Source organism: Lygodium microphyllum, unplaced genomic scaffold, assembly GCF_053477565.2.
Source record: "Lygodium microphyllum isolate KBCC unplaced genomic scaffold, Lygodium_microphyllum_v1.1.10 scaffold_337, whole genome shotgun sequence".
Taxonomy (NCBI): domain Eukaryota; kingdom Viridiplantae; phylum Streptophyta; class Polypodiopsida; order Schizaeales; family Lygodiaceae; genus Lygodium; species Lygodium microphyllum.
This window is the reverse complement of record NW_028229810.1, coordinates 36,084-53,560: the sequence shown is the minus strand read 5'-3', so window position 1 is coordinate 53,560 and position 17,477 is coordinate 36,084. Positions and strand designations below refer to the sequence as shown.

At 37.8% G+C, this 17,477-nt stretch overlaps 1 protein-coding gene across 1 annotated transcript in view; it reads right to left on the bottom strand.

Annotated features, from left to right (window-relative positions):
* Positions 1-305: 305 nt before the first annotated feature.
* LOC148008130 (uncharacterized) overlaps positions 306-17,477 on the bottom strand; it is a gene marked incomplete at its 3' end in the record, with an annotated part of 52,881 nt that continues 35,709 nt past the window's right edge. The window contains exons 3-10 of the mRNA XM_087674464.1: positions 4,811-4,963; positions 4,582-4,692; positions 4,258-4,470; positions 3,025-3,086; positions 2,734-2,785; positions 1,632-1,691; positions 623-697; positions 306-392 (exon numbers count right to left, since the gene is read on the bottom strand). Coding sequence (XP_087530590.1) covers positions 306-392; positions 623-697; positions 1,632-1,691; positions 2,734-2,785; positions 3,025-3,086; positions 4,258-4,470; positions 4,582-4,692; positions 4,811-4,963 — 813 coding nt within the window. The remainder of the gene's footprint in view (positions 393-622; positions 698-1,631; positions 1,692-2,733; positions 2,786-3,024; positions 3,087-4,257; positions 4,471-4,581; positions 4,693-4,810; positions 4,964-17,477) is intronic.

The following is a 17,477-nucleotide window of genomic DNA, read 5'->3' as shown; positions in this document are numbered from 1 at the left end:
CTTTTGCTGATGTTAATACAACTTTCTTTCTTTTTCTTCTCGTTAATTCCATACATGCTCTGATTTTTAAAAGGAATTGTTGTTAAAGTACAGCTGATACTCATTTGCAAGCAACTTATATTCTAAAGCTTTACTTATATTCTAGAGAAAGAGGAAAGAAAAATCTAGCTCTATAAAGCAACACCTTTTGCAGAAGGCCATTCTTTGAATATAGAATCTCAAAATTTTGAGACAGTTGCCTTGCAAACATGAAACGTCTATCTCTATGAATTCATGAGATGCAAGGCTATTAGTTTAAATCATACCTCAACAACACAGTTGTAAAATATATCGTAGCCACACACTCCTGACACACCTTCTGTCACTTGTTTGACTACCTCATCTGAAGGAGCCTGCAAAAGCAAGGTCCTTCTGCATCACCCCAAAAAGGAATGGAAAATCTGCATAGAGATTGGCATTAAAAGGAAATGCTCTAACTGTGACACAGAGAATTTAGATATGGATTATGGTTTATTTATTCTATGCAATTTTTTATACATAAGGTCAGAAAAACTCAAATAGCCACTACACGACCAAGTCTGCAGATGTCAAATACAGTCCTTAATAGTCCTTAGAAGCTTACCTCCATATAAAGTGGAAAGTCGATCTGCAATGGACCCAGCTGAAAACATATTCCTCTCCGAAACCTAGTCCTGAACTGAACATGCAACATGCCAGACACCATTCTACAATTAATTAATCCTCTCTTCCCACCACCACCTTCCCCCAGGCCCCACCCAAAAGAAAAGGAAAAAAAAACATAAACATAAGACCTCAGAAAAGAAAAACCAAAACAGAATGTCAGAAGAAGAGTTCCACACTATGAAATGCATCGGTGCAAGCAAGCTTCAAAGTGCACAGTGCCACCAGCAAACATTGAAGTTTCATAAAGTAGATCTATTGCACATGATAACACTCTATTGCGAATTTATGGGCTTTTTCAACATTGTGTCAAGGAGGTCAAGGATGAAACTGAATTTGTCCCCTACAAACTGCAATGGCAAGACTATACAAGTTAATTTAACTCGGGCTCAAGACAGATGCTAGCATTTAAAGACCTTTTGTAATAAGAAGAGAAAGGATCCAGGCAAGGGAGAGGGTGCTGTGCAAGGCTTCCCAAATCTTGGAGCATTGTTCCATCTATGCACTGAGCAGTTGGAAGAGGTAATTGTAGAGTCTGCTATAAACAAAACATAATCAAACATGTGCCAACAGTTCAGTTTTATTTTACTACAAGGCTGACGCATAAACTCTTACAGAACTTGCCAGCATTAGCTGTCTGCAATACATGCCATATTAGAGTAGAAACAGTGCATAGAAACTGCCAAATCTTAGTTGGTTTTCATAAGCGGGCCAACCAAGAAAAGCACATTAAAACTAATGTCATAACACGTGTTTTGTGACTTCTGCTATATTTTATTATAACCAAAAACCGCTACGCCATAATTGAGACAAAGCAAGCAAAGAAGCATTTTTCTGAACCTTGCAAAAATTAATAAGTGGGGCTTATAAACTTGAAGTTTTCTATTCAGCTTTAGGTACAGTTGGATCACAAAAACCCAAACATAAGCAATATAACAAAATTTTCTCACCTTACCCTCAACCCCTATCCCAAAAGCTTCACCAAAAGCAACCATATTGGCCTCATTTGCCTGGATCAAAACGAAACTTCCTTGGGTTGATAAAAGTACATATGTTACATGCAAACTGAATGTACATGTCAATCTCTGATTTGCTGCACAAAACAGTGTTTATTCCTACAACTGGAATGAGTATCATGTTAAATAACTAATGAATGTCTTAAACAATGGAGAGAAGAAGCATCCCATTAATTCATCTAGTGTCTGCTTTATAAAAAAGAAGGTTTACCCCAAAACCTTTACGATAAGAAATTAAGTGATACAGTGGAGTCACACAGGCTTGTGCTCCTGCCACTACGATATCCACATACAGATCTGGGCATGATCCCAACCTTTGTAAAAGATAAGTCATACTTCACTACTTGAACTGCACCAATATATAGTAAGGCTGATTCCTACGCATGGAAAGTTGAAGTTCACATTTATTGCTGGCCCACTGCATCTGTTGTAGACCACAAAAACAAAGAAAGCCTCTTTTTATAGAGGTTTCTTTCTCCATATTTCAGCATTTGATCACATCAAAGGTAATGTGGTCAGATTAATATAGAGTACATACCAAGCTCTGGTTAGTGCATTTGAATGAAACTAACAGCTTCCATTGCATGCTCATTAAATGTAAATCTTCACACTTACAGAGAATGTAGTATAATCTAGACATGAATCTTATTCTGTCAATTTTAGCTGCACTATAAATGAACCTTATGCAACACGCACACTCTATTTTTAATGTCTCCTTCCAAGAATAAAGATCGTACTTCTATGCAAACGTAAACAGAATGTTTCTAAGGGATATGCAAGTCCTTTAGTCTTGAGACCATTAGCTTCGTTGGTATCTGACAAATCTTTGAGAAATGAATCTAGCTCCATTGGTCTAAACTAAGCGCAAAGAAACAAATCCCCAGACCATTAGCTCCACTGTTATCTAAACTATTTGCTGAGAAAAAAACCTAGTGCCCTGCACAGCAGTAGCAATATTAAGAATCACTGTACAGAATCAAGAGAGAGAATTTTAAAGATTCAAATTGTAGCCCAAAGGATGGTAGAGATTCCTTACCTTTTTCCTAGAGATAACCAAACCACTTGCTCCTGTATCAATTATGAAATACCTAAAGAATCAACATAGCAAACAGGTCATGTCCTTCTGTGACAAGAAATTTACCATTCCAAGAACCATTTCTCATTAAGAGATTTATGGTTCTCTTATACTCCATATATAAGAAAATAGCATTTAAGCACAAAAAATGTGAAGCAAGTATTGAAAAAATATATTCACAATACCAAACTAAAAGAAATTCAAGCAATTTTGACCTCCAACAATATGAAATAGATACTAGTTTTTGATTACCCAATGTCACGTCCATCAACCATAGGGCAAACAAGATGCTGACCGCTCCTTGCACGCACCATCTAATACCAAGAAACATGGCAGCCAAGGGTGAAAGAGCTTTATTTTCCTGCTCGAAATATTAAATTCATGTGATTAACTTTTTGGTAAGTACCTAATTCCCTGCATATTCTTTGATGATGCTTGCATTTGATTGAAAAGACTGGTAAGATGAAATGAGTTCACCCAATATACAGGAGTCAACATAAATAAGCCTTTGTAAAAAGTTTGCAAGACACAAAATTCACTGCACAGACCTACAATATACAGGTTCAGCACATTGAACCCATATATAAATAGCACGTTCAGAGCACAATTTCTATGAAGTCCTTAAGATCGATTGATCATGCTTGCATTCAGCTGATAAAAGAAGTCTGCCCAAAATATGGGAGTTAAGATAAATTAGCCTTTGTAAAAAAGTTGCAAGACAAAATTCACAGAACATAGAGGGTTTGATGTGAATAGCACATCCAACCCATATGTGAGTGGCACATAAAGTGCAGAGGTTTTTACAGCATCTGTATAAGGTGGGTGAAAAGTACTAAAAAATAGTAAAGAGAGATGAGGATTTCCAATTCATAATAGCAAATATGGGAATCTTGAGGATTTGAAAATCAAAACTTCACAATAGCAAATATCACAATTGCAAATATTTTGCACATCAGAATAAAAATTGATCATTTCAAATTTTCCCAGACGTTTGCTAAACAGCATTTACCAAAACAGTTAAGAACACAGGCTTAGGTTTAAAAGCTCTAGCCTATCTAGTAAGTATTTTATATATCATATTCATTTCTTTGCACACTATCGACAAACAATGCAGGATCTCTTGTTGAAGCCTATGTTCTGCATACACTTGACAAATCATACAGCTTGAATAAACATTGCAGGGTATATCATTGGACCCAACATCCTGCATACACTTGAATAAATCACTACAGCTCGGTGCACTGAAGGGATTGCAATAGCCAAAACAGACAGCTCCGAGCCAGGCCAAGCATTTTTGTGATCAACCCATAATGTCTTACAATATCACCAGTACCAACAAATGCATCGAGATTCGACATTCTAACCCAAAGGTTTCCCCAATCTTTGTCCTTTACTAATGTTTCTACAGGTTATTGTCTATTAGAGATACAATACAATTTTGACCAACACAAGATTCACATAGAGCTGTTATTAGCCAAGATATACCTTCACAGAAGGGGGGCAAGAGTTATTAAATCGCACACGAGGATAGTTTGCTGTATGCCGTGGTAATACTGATGTACTTGGCTGGGAATACAAGCAGTCTTGAGATAGATCATGCATGCTGCATGTGATGCTGTTCCCAGACACAGAATACAGATGTCTTCCACCAGATGCAGGCCAGTATGCTGTTGACTTGGCAAACATGAAGCTTCCAGGCTGTCAACAATTTACACTCCCTTGGTAAAACTTCACATATCCATGCATAACATGAAAGTTGAAGAAAATAAAAATTAATGAGATTTTGAATACAATGATATATGAACAAACCTTAAGACATTGCCAGTCTGTAAATTCCCATCTTTCAATACCTCCAAAAGCCTTGATTTCAATCCTTACAGGAAGCCAAGTGGTTTCATCAACCAAGACATGGCCTAGCATCTGGACTCAACATGGAAAAGGTACTCAGAACATGTGTCAGTCTCAAATGATGAACAGAAATTACATGAAGTCTGTTGTGAATGCAGGATATGGGTGTGATTAGATCTTCCATTTTTACCTTCTTACCCTTTATACAGACCGACAGCATGAGCTCTTTGTTAGCAGAAGAATTCTCATACTGTAGACTATCTTCTCTTTCGATTATCAGTTTTTGAATCCCCTCATCTGTGAGCCAGTAGCCCGTTCTTATCCAGACAGAAAGAAGGCAAATCTGAAGGGAAATAGCAAGATAAGCAGATCCTTCTAATTATCTTTCTTGATTAACAGAGGAAGATCTTAGGCACTCAAAGCTACAAACCCAACTATTATTTTACAAACAGGCCAAGACAAACTTCGGCATGAGTATTAAAGAAAAATGAAGATGCAATGAAGCATGGGCATGAATGGGATGAAGATCAAAGACATGAATAATGAGAACTTATAGCCTTACTATGTACACACTTCAATAAAATAATCAGCATCTACTTGCAGTCGGGAATATTCTTTAATCTCGTCGACGGCAAGAAAGACACTTAGATGGTGATGAAAAAGAGAGCATGTTGTTGAACAGACCAATATACAGCAGTAGAACATGTATAATGATAGCCATTTCTTCTTGTAAACCCCGTTATTGACTTAACAACAAGAAGCAAAAAGATTGATGATAAAGCTAGAAGCAGCACTCTGGCTTCGCCCATAAGGGACGAAATCAAACACCAAGGGGAAGGAACTCACAACAGATGCAGCAAAATAGAGGTGCTTGTAACATGACACATGCAACAGAAAGACAATTGCAATGGACAAAAGGCAAGGGCAATTGGCAATCCTGTTGCAACAGCAATGGCTTAGAACTTAAAGCAGACACTGCTAAGAAATAGTTAGCCAATATCAAAATGTAAACTTCTTCACAAAACAAACAGTGAAGGGAAACTTTGAGAAACACATAGACATAACTTGATATGGCAAGAGAAACTCTTTGAAAATGGAAGTTTCATAGTTGTCAAGCTAGAAAATTATCATTTCCCTATGTTTTCCACATGTCTTCATCTTGGTAGGAGCTCATTTTAACCCTCAGAGCCAAAGGCCTTGCTTGTAAATATATAATCTACTTGCCACATTGCAATCCACTAAGATTGGCCAAAGACACTGAAAGACAGGACAGGGAATGGGAACAGGGAAACAAGGATGGGATGGGCATGAGATGGCATATTTATCTGTTACTAAAAAGCCATTAGAATATGCATACCTTCATATGTAGTTGCAAAAAGGAGGGCCCTATGTGTATGTACGTGTGTGTGAGTGTGTGTTTTTGGGGGCTGGGGATGTTTGTTGGTTGGGGCAAAGAGATTTAAATATGAATGTGTGTGCACAAGTGTGTCTCATCCCACCTTTTTACTCTTGCAGCTTCTTCCAAGGATCACTTCAGCAACCTTTGTTTGATTGCCTCTCTCAGAGTCTCTCTTCTTGAGTTGGACCACCATATATATTAGCTTTTTACTTCGTTCTTTTGTTGTATTCTCACAAAACATAACACCCACTTTACATTAATGCAATACATCCAACTCATTTTACCAAACAAATGATGGTGAGGAGGGTCATCCAATCTGGGACAAGTCCATCTAAATAGTTTCAAGTGGGGGACATTGATCCAGTATCGTAGGGGCCCTTCCCATTTAAACCCCTTTAACTATGTCAAAATCAGCATGACAAGGGGGGGTCCATTTGGTGACAAGTCACACCATTGTTCTCCTACCACACCAGCATCATGATCTCTATTATTTTCATGCATAGAATTACTCAACTAGGCATAACATCCATCTATTCACTGGAAAACATCTGAATGCGACTTACAAGTTTCTTCCATCCAACCAGTAAACAAAGGAGGTAGATAAAATAAGCTCACGAGCTGTTGCCACAGATCAGCAAGTGCAAATGGCTGAGGCGATTACCAAATATTGGATTGGCCACTCACAAATACCTTGACCAATTTACCCTCAAAGCAAGCAACACAAATCAACATCCTCGCAAACAGCTCCAAAAGAACATCGTTCTTCACTCACTAAGCCTTAGCAATAACTTCTAGTTTCTGGGAACTATTCAAGATAAAAAGTCCGATGGGATCACTCAGTCATATGGTTGAGAACCTCAGCAAAATCTCAGCAATATCCTCAAATCTCTAGGAACTAATTGAGATAAACAATGTCGCGGGATCATAATCCTGTGGTCAAGTGAAACCAGCCTTCCTTTCCATGAAAGGGTGGTAATGACATGATAAAACACTAATCACAGCAAGCATGAACTTCATATATACTGAAATGAAATTGTTATGAAATGAAATTGTTACCAATCAATCTTGGACAATGGACACCTGATTGGCCCCAAAAATTGGCACACCTTGCAGTATTTCTTTCGCTTGAATTGAAATTAATTTGAAGTACACCAAGAATCTCCTTCAATTTCCAATTCCCCTTGCTGCTCAAGATGGAAAGCAAGTCCTAAATTCAATTTGCCCCTTGATTCTACAAGGATTGGCCTCCAACTTGAAATTCAATTATGGAAAGCAGGCCTCTTGGAATCCTTTGGAATTTTTCAAATTCAGCAACTGAATTCCAAGTCCCAAGCCTCAATTTCTGAGCACGCTTCCCAAGGTGGCTGTCAAATCCTAGTGTTACGTATCTGGTAGAAAATCTTTTGACGAAATCTCTGCCGACAGCCCTCATTTCGTAACAGGAAAATGGCTCGAGAGATCCTTTCCTCTCACCACCCAACCTCGCCTAGAAGATTGCTAGCTCCTCCTCCAAATTCGACTGCCAGCTGTCCACTTCAGGTGAGTCCTACTATTCTTAGACTCACTTACTCTCTAGGCTCCCCTTGACCCCATTCGGGTGCCCAAGGCCCCCGGACGGTCATCCCTCACGCCTGTCTCCCATAAGTTAAATTTATTAATGTAACATTTCCTTCCCCTTAAGAATCGGTTTCGTTCTCGAAAAGGATACTTGGAAGGTCCAATTGTAAATTGGAAAACCTTTTCCTTAAAGTACTTACTTGCTCCCATGTTGAGCTTTCTTCTGAACAATCTTTCCATTTGACCAAATATTCTTGATAAATAGTATTCCTTGTTCGTCTGTTACGAACATTTAATATTCTTTCTGGTTCATGTGGATTAGATTGGTCATCTAATAGCTCCTGAATGTTATCATTTAATATTAGATTGTCCAAATCACCCAGCTTCTTCCTTAGCTTACTTACATGAAAAACTGGATGTGTTTTACTACCAGCAGAGTAGTTGAAGCTTGTAAGCCTGTTCTCCCACCCTTTTAAGTATTGTGAAAGGACCACAATACCTGGGTGAAAGCTTTGGACATCGTCCCGTTTTCATGGTTTTAGTTTGTTCAGGCACCTTAAGATAGGCCAATTCTCCTTCTTCAAAGATGTCTCTTTGATGAGAATTTGCATAAGCTCTAGCTCGATTTTGAGCTTTTTTAATATTTTCTTGAGCACATTTTAACATACTATTCATATCCTCCAAAAAGTCCTTGGTTGCCTGAATCTTTTCCTTATGCAGTCCCACTGCATGAGGAGCTCTGGGCAGAACCCCATACATTAGTATAAATGGACTATATTCAGTGGAAGAGTGCTTGGCACTATTATATGCAAACTCTGCTATCGGTAGATACTCTTCCCAATTAGTTTGCCTTTTACTTACATATGCCCTGAGCATATCTTCAAGGATTTGGTTAACCCTTTCAGTTTGCCCATCAGTTTGCGGGTGGTCCACCATACTCATGCTAAGTTTAGTATCCAACTTCCTAAATACAGCACACTAAAATTGACTATCAAATTTTCTATCTCGATCAAAAACTATATTTGCCGGAAGGCCATACAATTGGTATATGTTCTCTACGAACAATCTAGCCAATTCTAGTGTTTTAACATCAATTGAAGTTGGAATAAACCTAGCCATTTTGGTTAACCTATCCACAATCATCCACACAGAGTCGTGCCCCCTCTGTGTTCTAGGTAACGCAACAATAAAGTCCATGGAGATACTCTCCCATTTTCCCGAAGGAATCTCTAATGGGTGGAAAAGTCCTCCCATTTTCAATCTTTCAGCTTTATTAACCTGGCATTTATTACATTTAACCACATAGTCAAGGACGTCTTTATTCATTCCAGGCCAATAGAACTGCCTTTTAATAAGACTATAAGTCTTATTAACTTCTGGATGTCCCGCACTAGGGGTATAATGACACTCAAAGAGTATCTGGCGCCTTATTTCATCATCTTTCGGGACACATACCCTACCCTTGTAGAGTAAACAACCATTATCAATGATAAAATTCTTCCATTTGAATCTCATTTGAGCAACCCCTAATGCTCCATTTCCTTATTGAACATCCTCATATATTCCTTCCTCAGTGGAGGCCCTTCCATTTGGATCCCCATTTTCTATTGCTTCCCATATGTTGGAATATGTCGTATCAACCTCGCATTTTCCTTTCAAAGATTCAAGTAAATCGGAAGTGAACTGAGTAAAACTCAATTCATTTATGATGGGCATTCTGTTGAGTGCATCAGCCACTATATTGTACTTCCCCTTTCTATACCTTATTTCGTAGTCAAACTCTTGAAGGAATTCGGCCCATCTGGCTTTACGCCCTTGTAGATCCGGTTGGTCATTAAGCCACTTAATGCTTTCATGATCCGACAAGATCAAAAGTTTGGCACTGTACAGATAGTGCCTCCATTTCTTCATTGCATGTACTATTGCATACAGCTCCCTCTCATAAACAGAATAATTCCGTTTTGCACGATCTAATTTCTTGCTTTCAAAAGCAACTGGTCAACCTTCTTGTAATAAGACCGCGCCTATCGCCTTATCACTGGCATCGGCTTCAACCACAAATGGTTTATTAGGATCCACAATTAAATGTACTGGAGCTATAGCAATAGCTACCTTAAGTTTTTGAAAACTTTCATTTTGGTCTATTATCCAATTAAAGCTTTTCCCTTTCCCTTTCAGTTGATCTGTCATTGGAACAGCTATTTTGGCATAATCTTGAATGAATCTACAATAAAATCCAGATAAACCTAGGAAGACCTGCAGCTCTTCCAGGTTCCTTGAAGATGGCCATTCAATAATTGCCCTTACTTTTACTGGATCCATCTTGATTCCCTCTTTCGAGATCATATGCCCCAAATATTTGGCCTCTTGTGAAAAGGATTCACATTTAGTTTTCTTCGCATAAAGTAAATGGGTTATTAACTATTAAGTATTCCAAATGTTCTTCTCTTGATTTACTAAAGATCAAGATATCATCCAAGAAGACTACTACAAAGTATCCTAGATAGGGCCGTAACACACTATTCATCAGCTTCATAAAAGTAGCTGGTGCATTAGTGAGGCCAAAAGGCATCACCAAAAAATCATAATGCCCATATCTAGTACGAAATGCTATCTTAGGAACATATTGTGCCTTACTTCTTACTTGGTGATAGCTTGATCTTAAGTCTATCTTTGTGAAGAATTTTGCCCCTTGTAATTGATCAAAAAGATCTTCCATTCTGGGCATAGAAAATTTATTCTTCACTGTTATCTTATTAAGTGCTCTATAATCAACACAAAATCGCATAGAACTATCTTTTTGCTTTACCAATAAAATTGGCGAAGCCCAAGGTGAATTACTGGGTTGTATAAACCCTTTATCAAGATAATGTTTAATTTGTCTTTCAACTTCTTGGTGCTATATTTCACTTAGCTTATAAGGTGGTTTAGAAATAGGGTGTGTATCCCTATCTATGTCAATTGGGTGATTTACATCACCCCTATCTGGTGGAAGGCCACTTGGTAAATCAGAAGGAAACACATCTTTAAATTCATCTAACAAACCACTTAATTTATTACTTACATTCAGCTCATAAACATAAGAAAATTGTTCCTTTATATTACAGAAAGTAAAAGGGTTCTGTACAGGAAGGGACCATAACATATATACCTCACAAGCTTCCTTCTTTATCAGCTTCTGAACTTCAATGAAACACAACAAAGGGTTATCAGATACTTCATGTTCACCTTGAATCACAAAAGTCGTACCATCCCTTTCAAATTCCAATGTATTATGATGATAACTACGTTTTAAGGATGGTTCCAATCACCATAGCCACTCCCTCCCTAAAGCAATATCGGCTCTTTCCATATTCATAATTTGGAAATCAAGTTTATCTTTATATCCTTGGATCTCAATTTCCAAATTGGATACCATTGTATCCCATATTTTATTATCCTGACCTTGCATCATACGAACAACATATTGATGCCCACTCTTTTGTTGGGGAAGTTTCAATTTTTTGACAAGTGCATAATTTATGAAATTGTGGATGGCAAAGTCATCAATCATGACTCTAACCCTCTTTCCAGCTATTAATCCATGCACTCTAACTAAATCATGTGGCCCAAAAGTAGGCTACCACATACAAGTTAACATACAACACCTGTGTTGTATATCCTTGTGCAAGGCCTCTAAAGATTTATACTTTCCATGCCCCTTTAATTCTGGGGTCTGCACTACATGGATTTGTTTTTCTTTTCTCTTGCCCTTGTCCTTATCCTTTCCTTTATCTTCCCCCTTTTTCCTTTGAGGGCAATTCCAGGCAGCATGGTTAGGGGATAGACAATTGAAACACGGCCTTTCTTTTTTTGCCTTATCAAAGTCATCTTGATAACGAGCAACGGCCCACAGGCAACGGCCCAAATAGATTACGGGTCCAACTTTAAATCGTGAACCCAAACTCTCCGTGCGTTGCGTAGCTGGGCGAGAGATGGCCAAGTGATAGTTGATGCGGCTCTGATACCAATGTCACGTATTTGGTAGACTATCTTCTGACGACAACTCTGCCGACAACCCTCATTTCGTAACAGGAAAATGGCTCGAGAGATCCTTTCCTCTCACCATCCAACCTCGCCTAGAAGATTGCTGGCTCCTCCTCCTAATTCGACTGTCAGTCGTCCGCTTCAGGTGAGTCCTACTATTCTTAGACTCACTTACTCTCTAGGCTCCCCTTGACCCCATTCGGGTGTCCAAGGCCCCCGGACGGTCATCCCTCGCGCCTCTCTCTCATAAGCTACATTTATTAATGTAACACCTAGTTTCTATTGTAAATTAGGTTCTTGAAGGAAGCTGTGAATTTGAGCCCAAATGGATTCACCAATAGTGACTGGAGCATCAGAGGCTATAATCTTCAAAGAGAAAGTACATCAACAGCAATCATCAACTTCCCAAGGTCAAGAATATGTAGTTGCCTTCACCAAAATGGTCTCCAATGGTTGGGAAATGGCCCCAAGAGTGCTATTATATTTTGGTAGTGACATGTGAATACAATTAGGACTGCTAGAGAAATTTATTCCCTCTTTAGAATCCCCCCCACCCCCTCCCCTAGGGCCTTGTATATATACATATTCACTTTTAGAGCACACTTAGTCTTGTAAATCTTCTTCATTGATAACTCTCAATACACTTTGAGTTGTGCTCTCTCAAGCTTTTTATTCTCCAAGTTATGTACTTTCATCCCTCCAATCCTAAATCCAACAATTGGTATCAAAGCAAGCTTCAACCTCTTGGGCAAAGTTGTCAACACCCTCCACTTGACTTTGTCTAATTGTGATGAGATTTTACGAGCATTCAAAGGTGGATATAAACTGAGGGGCAAACCCGCAAAGGCTTGGCATCATCAAATTTTTAATTCATGTTCGTTTTAGCCTCTATTTGCACTACTACATAACTACACAATAGTGACAATAGTGCAAATAAGAGTCCTTACAATCTTCATTTATACTCTATTACATAGCACAGCTTGGTTTTGTGCATGTTTTCCTCTATACAGGTAACTTCTGCATCAAGAACAGCCAATGGCCATGGTTGGAAACAATGATGTATTCCATATGTTAGATGTTGTGAAGATAAGCTGGATAGAACGAACTATTCATTCTGGGCTTATATGATGCATCATGTATCGGTCGCAATGGTATCATTATATTGTATCACATCACCCATGATCTAAGAGAGAGTGTTAGCAAATTAATTAGCTCATCAATTATGGATCCACCCTATTCACGACAACTCCTATGGCAGTCTCTATGACAAGACCTCTATACCAATATCCTACACACATTGTCAGAAGTGGGTGCATCGATGGAAGTGTACAAGACTATTGTAATAGACTGCACAACACAAGCGAGGAGAGACAACACAACAATAGAGGAACATTGCAAAGAGAACTATTAGCTTTATTTATCCTCATGTGTAAACACACATTTATTGTGTGTAAAAGTATGTGTTTAGATTGGAATACCTTTTGCACCACTTAGGATTAAATAAAGGTCAAAAGGTTACCTAACAGCTTTCCCAATAAATTCAAAACCTATCATTTATACTTTCAAGCCACATCTCTCACTTGCTAAACCACCTTTCTCTACATATTTACATTCTATCACTTGTACTTTCAAGCCACATTTCTCACTTAATATTATCAATCTATCTATTCAGTTTCTGTACTTGCAAGACTCTCTCTCTCTCTCTCTCTCTCTCTCTCTCTCTCTCTCTCTCTCTCTCTCTCTCAAAGTTCTATAAGCCAAAACCTATTGGTCACACATAAGCTCCATATCCAATGGTGATATCAGAGCTGAATTCGACTACACCTCAATCAGTCATTGCCACAACTCCCTTGAAATGGAAGAGTCGCCTCATTGAAGCCCACACCTCCACCCCAAGCCAACAAGGAAAAGAAAAAATAGTTGAAGATCAAGAAGAAAGAGAAGTTGAAGAAGTGCACCAACGTAGTAGTCTGCTCCACCTTGACACAACCTATAGTTTCCATCTACTTGTCTCGTTTGTTGGCTAGTCAATCTATCCCTATCTACCTGCACAGTGTCATCACCGTTGACTTTGGTTCCTTGCTCCATGCTAGGTAAAAAGGAGAGAGAGAAGAGAAAGAAGAAAAAAAAATGTCTCCAATTTTGCCCGTCTAGACTACCGCCTACCATCCCTTAGCTCACACTGCTAAACACATCTGTCTGTTGAGAAGGGAGATGACAGCTCTAAAATGAAAGTACACAATAGACAATAGAGAGAGTGAGAGTGAAGACATAGCTCTACACATGATGCAATACCCGAGTGTGTAAGTGAAAGTACAAAGTACAACCCTTAGACATTAGGGTTGTTAAAGCGCGTTCACACTCGAAAGGTATAAAGTATGGTAAGGGACCGAACTATATAACATAAACACACAATATAGAGAATAATGTGACTTCAGATAAAAACCTCTCGTAGGAAGAGTAGAAAGAGCCCCAATGTCCTATTGTGGATCGCCGATACTCCTCTGTGAGCGTAGGCGAGTCAATCCCTAAAAACCCCCCTGGAGTGAAAAGTGATCAACATACAAGGATTATAACTAACCTTTTGTATATCAATTGTTACCAAGACATATTGGCTCAATGATTTCAAACTAATTTGATGCTCATGTACTTTGAAAGACGATCTGTATTATTTAAGTGTTTTAAAATATAATTAAATATATATCTTTCTATTTAAGGATGGTCAATAGCTAAAACACCCTATAATTATACTTGGGTTGTCATTGATGAGCTGCCCAAGAGAAATTAAAAATTTAGTTGAGTAGTAAGACTAACCAAAAAGCTCAAACGACTAAGACTTTTACACTCAAATAGTCGCATTGATTGGAAGCCCATATAATCAGTGGTTTCACAAGGCGAAACCAAATGCCTATGATCAAAGAAACAAACTATAAACTAGTGAATCTATATAATGAAGCTCTCTATAAGCTAAATTTGGCGACTCTTAAAATTTACGAGATTACTATTTTTTGGAGTTGTTGAAATGGAAATTTTATTCATATCAAAGGCTCTGGAATTTCACAAAGAACAATTTTATCTTGAATAGCTATCTCAAATTCTTAACCATTGTAGAGATTTTTAAGTAGAAGGTTTGAAAGTTTCTTTCTTTAGAAAAGTGACATGTGGCATCTAAAATAGGACATGTGCCATTTTGAAGAGACAAGTGTTCTTGTAGCCTCTACTTTTCACTTTTGAGCACTCAAGCCCACACCTATATATTAGAGATGTTTCTCTTCATTTGGAATAAGCTCTCATGCTAAAATTTCAACCACATACTTTGTATTCTCCTATATATATCTCATCCAAGAAGCACTTTTTACTTAGTTTAATCTAATCCAAACACTAAAAAAGAAAATTGACTTGCTACCTGAGTTTCCAAAAATTAAGATTTCAAAACCCTAATTTTCAGAATTGCAGCAAATCAACAGTTTATATATGACTCATGCACTTAGTGTATGTGGTTTTATTTCAATAAATTCCTGTAAAGAGGGAGGGGCCGGTTCTCTCAACGTAGTGTTGACTCTCTCTCTCTCTCTCTCTCTCTCTCTCTCTCTCTCTCTCTCTCTCTCTCAATTTTCATGGTGATAATTGTTCAAGTTGATTAAGTTCAAAGTATTATCATTCACGTTCTTTCCCGTGCTTACATGGATATCAAAGCAAGGACTTCTTCTTTGCAAGAACTTTTCTAGGTGACAAGATCTTTGGACCTAACTTTCTTACCATGTCAAGAGGCAAAGAGAAGAATTTTGATGAACAACCACAAGGCTCCCGAAACGTTGTATGTGTATACTTCTTTGATTATGAAAAGATACAAAGATACAAGGAGTTGAAAGTCGATCTAGAAATTTAAGCTTTGATGAAAAGAAGGGCTAAAGCACGCGCTGAAGTCCTTACCGAGAAGGCTCTTAAGACAAATGGTATTGCGACTACGAAGGCCTATCTTAGCTTGAAAGGTATCAAAGTTATTGATGCAACTAAGTCTATGAAATGTAACATATCACCTATCATTCGAGGATTTATCCAAGCAATGACTTCAAAGTCTCATTATACACAAGATGCCTCCTCTTGTCCCAAGAATCTCTCCATGGAGAAGGCCAAGGAGAGAATGTCAAAGAACCAGCTACTTCCATGGTAGCTGAATATCCAAAGATGTTTTTAGCAAAGAAAAACAATGCTAAAGAAGACTTCAAGCTTGGAGAGAAGAGTGTCAAGTTTGATGTTTTCTATGGTAAGACAGTTTCTCAAACAACTGTGTCTTTTACTAGACAATTTGATGTTGCTTTTGTGGTGAAAATATACCAAAAAAATCAAAAATTAGCATGATCAAATTGCATTTAAACAATGTTGCTTTAAATTGGTGGCTTAAAGTTGTTCAAGAGGGAAAGAAATCTAAGTCTTGAAAATGAGTTTAAGGAGATATTCGACAAGAAGTTTCTTCCTTCATCCTTTGAAGCCGATATGCAATAAGAATGGGATCAACTAGAGCAAAGCCATAAAGACAATATTGAAACATATATCATCACGTTTGCAATTGTTTCTCTTAAATTTACATCTCTTAATGAAGTTCCTTCCAATATGGAGATGAGAAAGTTTATCCATGGATTATATCCGACAGTACGGTGAGCTATCAAGATAGCAAAGCCCGATACTTTGGAAGAAACCCAAGATGCGGCATAAAAGCTAAAGGACTATATATGCCATGGATGCTTAGTAAAGCCTCAAAAGAAAAACCACAGAGGAAGGAGACTAAGATGTTTGACCAAAAGAAGTTAGATAAACAAGAACCAAAGCATAAGAATGGAGGTAGATTACCTTTGCCATCCAAAAAGAAACTAACGTATCGATACTTAGCATAATATACAAGAAAAAAACTATATTTCTCTTGTGGAGAAAAAGAACACATGGCTGGTCAATGTCCTAATAAGACAAAGAAGAAAAACCAGCCTCAAAAGACACCTCAAGCAAATGTTCTACCTAAGGAATCCTTGCAACAAGATGAAACTCTGTCAGAGAAAATAAAGCTTTTTATGGCTTAGGGTAAGATTGCTAATCAAGTTGTTCTCACTCATTTTGATACAAGGGCTACATATCATTATATCCATCCTCAAATTGTTGAAGCTTTACATCTACCAAAGGAGAGGCTTGAAACACCCAAAATGTCAAGTGCTGCTTTTCAAGGAATGGAGTCTGAAGTTACTCCCATTCTTGGGAAACTACAAATTGAGATAGGAGATTATGCAGATCATGAGAGTTTTGTCATGGGAGATCTTGGTCAGTGTGATGTTACATTAGAAATACCTTGGTAAAGAAAAATAGATTCAACCATTGATTGAAATCAAAATAAGTTTAGATTCACTTGTAAGAGTTAAAATGTATCTTTTGACATGAAAGTGAAGGAAAACTCTATTCCCATCTTATTCCATGTACAAATTTGTAAAGCAATGAAAAAGTCTATTTCCTCAAACTTGATTTTTGTCAAAGATTCTAACAAAGAGCCTAGAATTTAAGAGTCCATCTCAAATATGAATGAGAACTCAATGAGTTTCTTAAAGAAGTATGAAGATTATTTTGCAAATACTTTACTTGACAAGTTACCACTAGAGAGACTAAAAGATCATCATATTGATCTCATTCTTGGAAACTCACCTCCAAATAGGCCACCCTATCATGTGAGACCAACAAAATAAAAGGAGATTACGAAGCAAGTGAATGAGCTCTTGGAGAAGGGTGTAATAAGACCCAATTCCTCACCTTTTTGCTCTCCGGTCCTCTTTAGTGTAGAAGAAAGATTGATCTTGGTACATACATAAGGACTAAAAGGTCCTCAACAAAATTA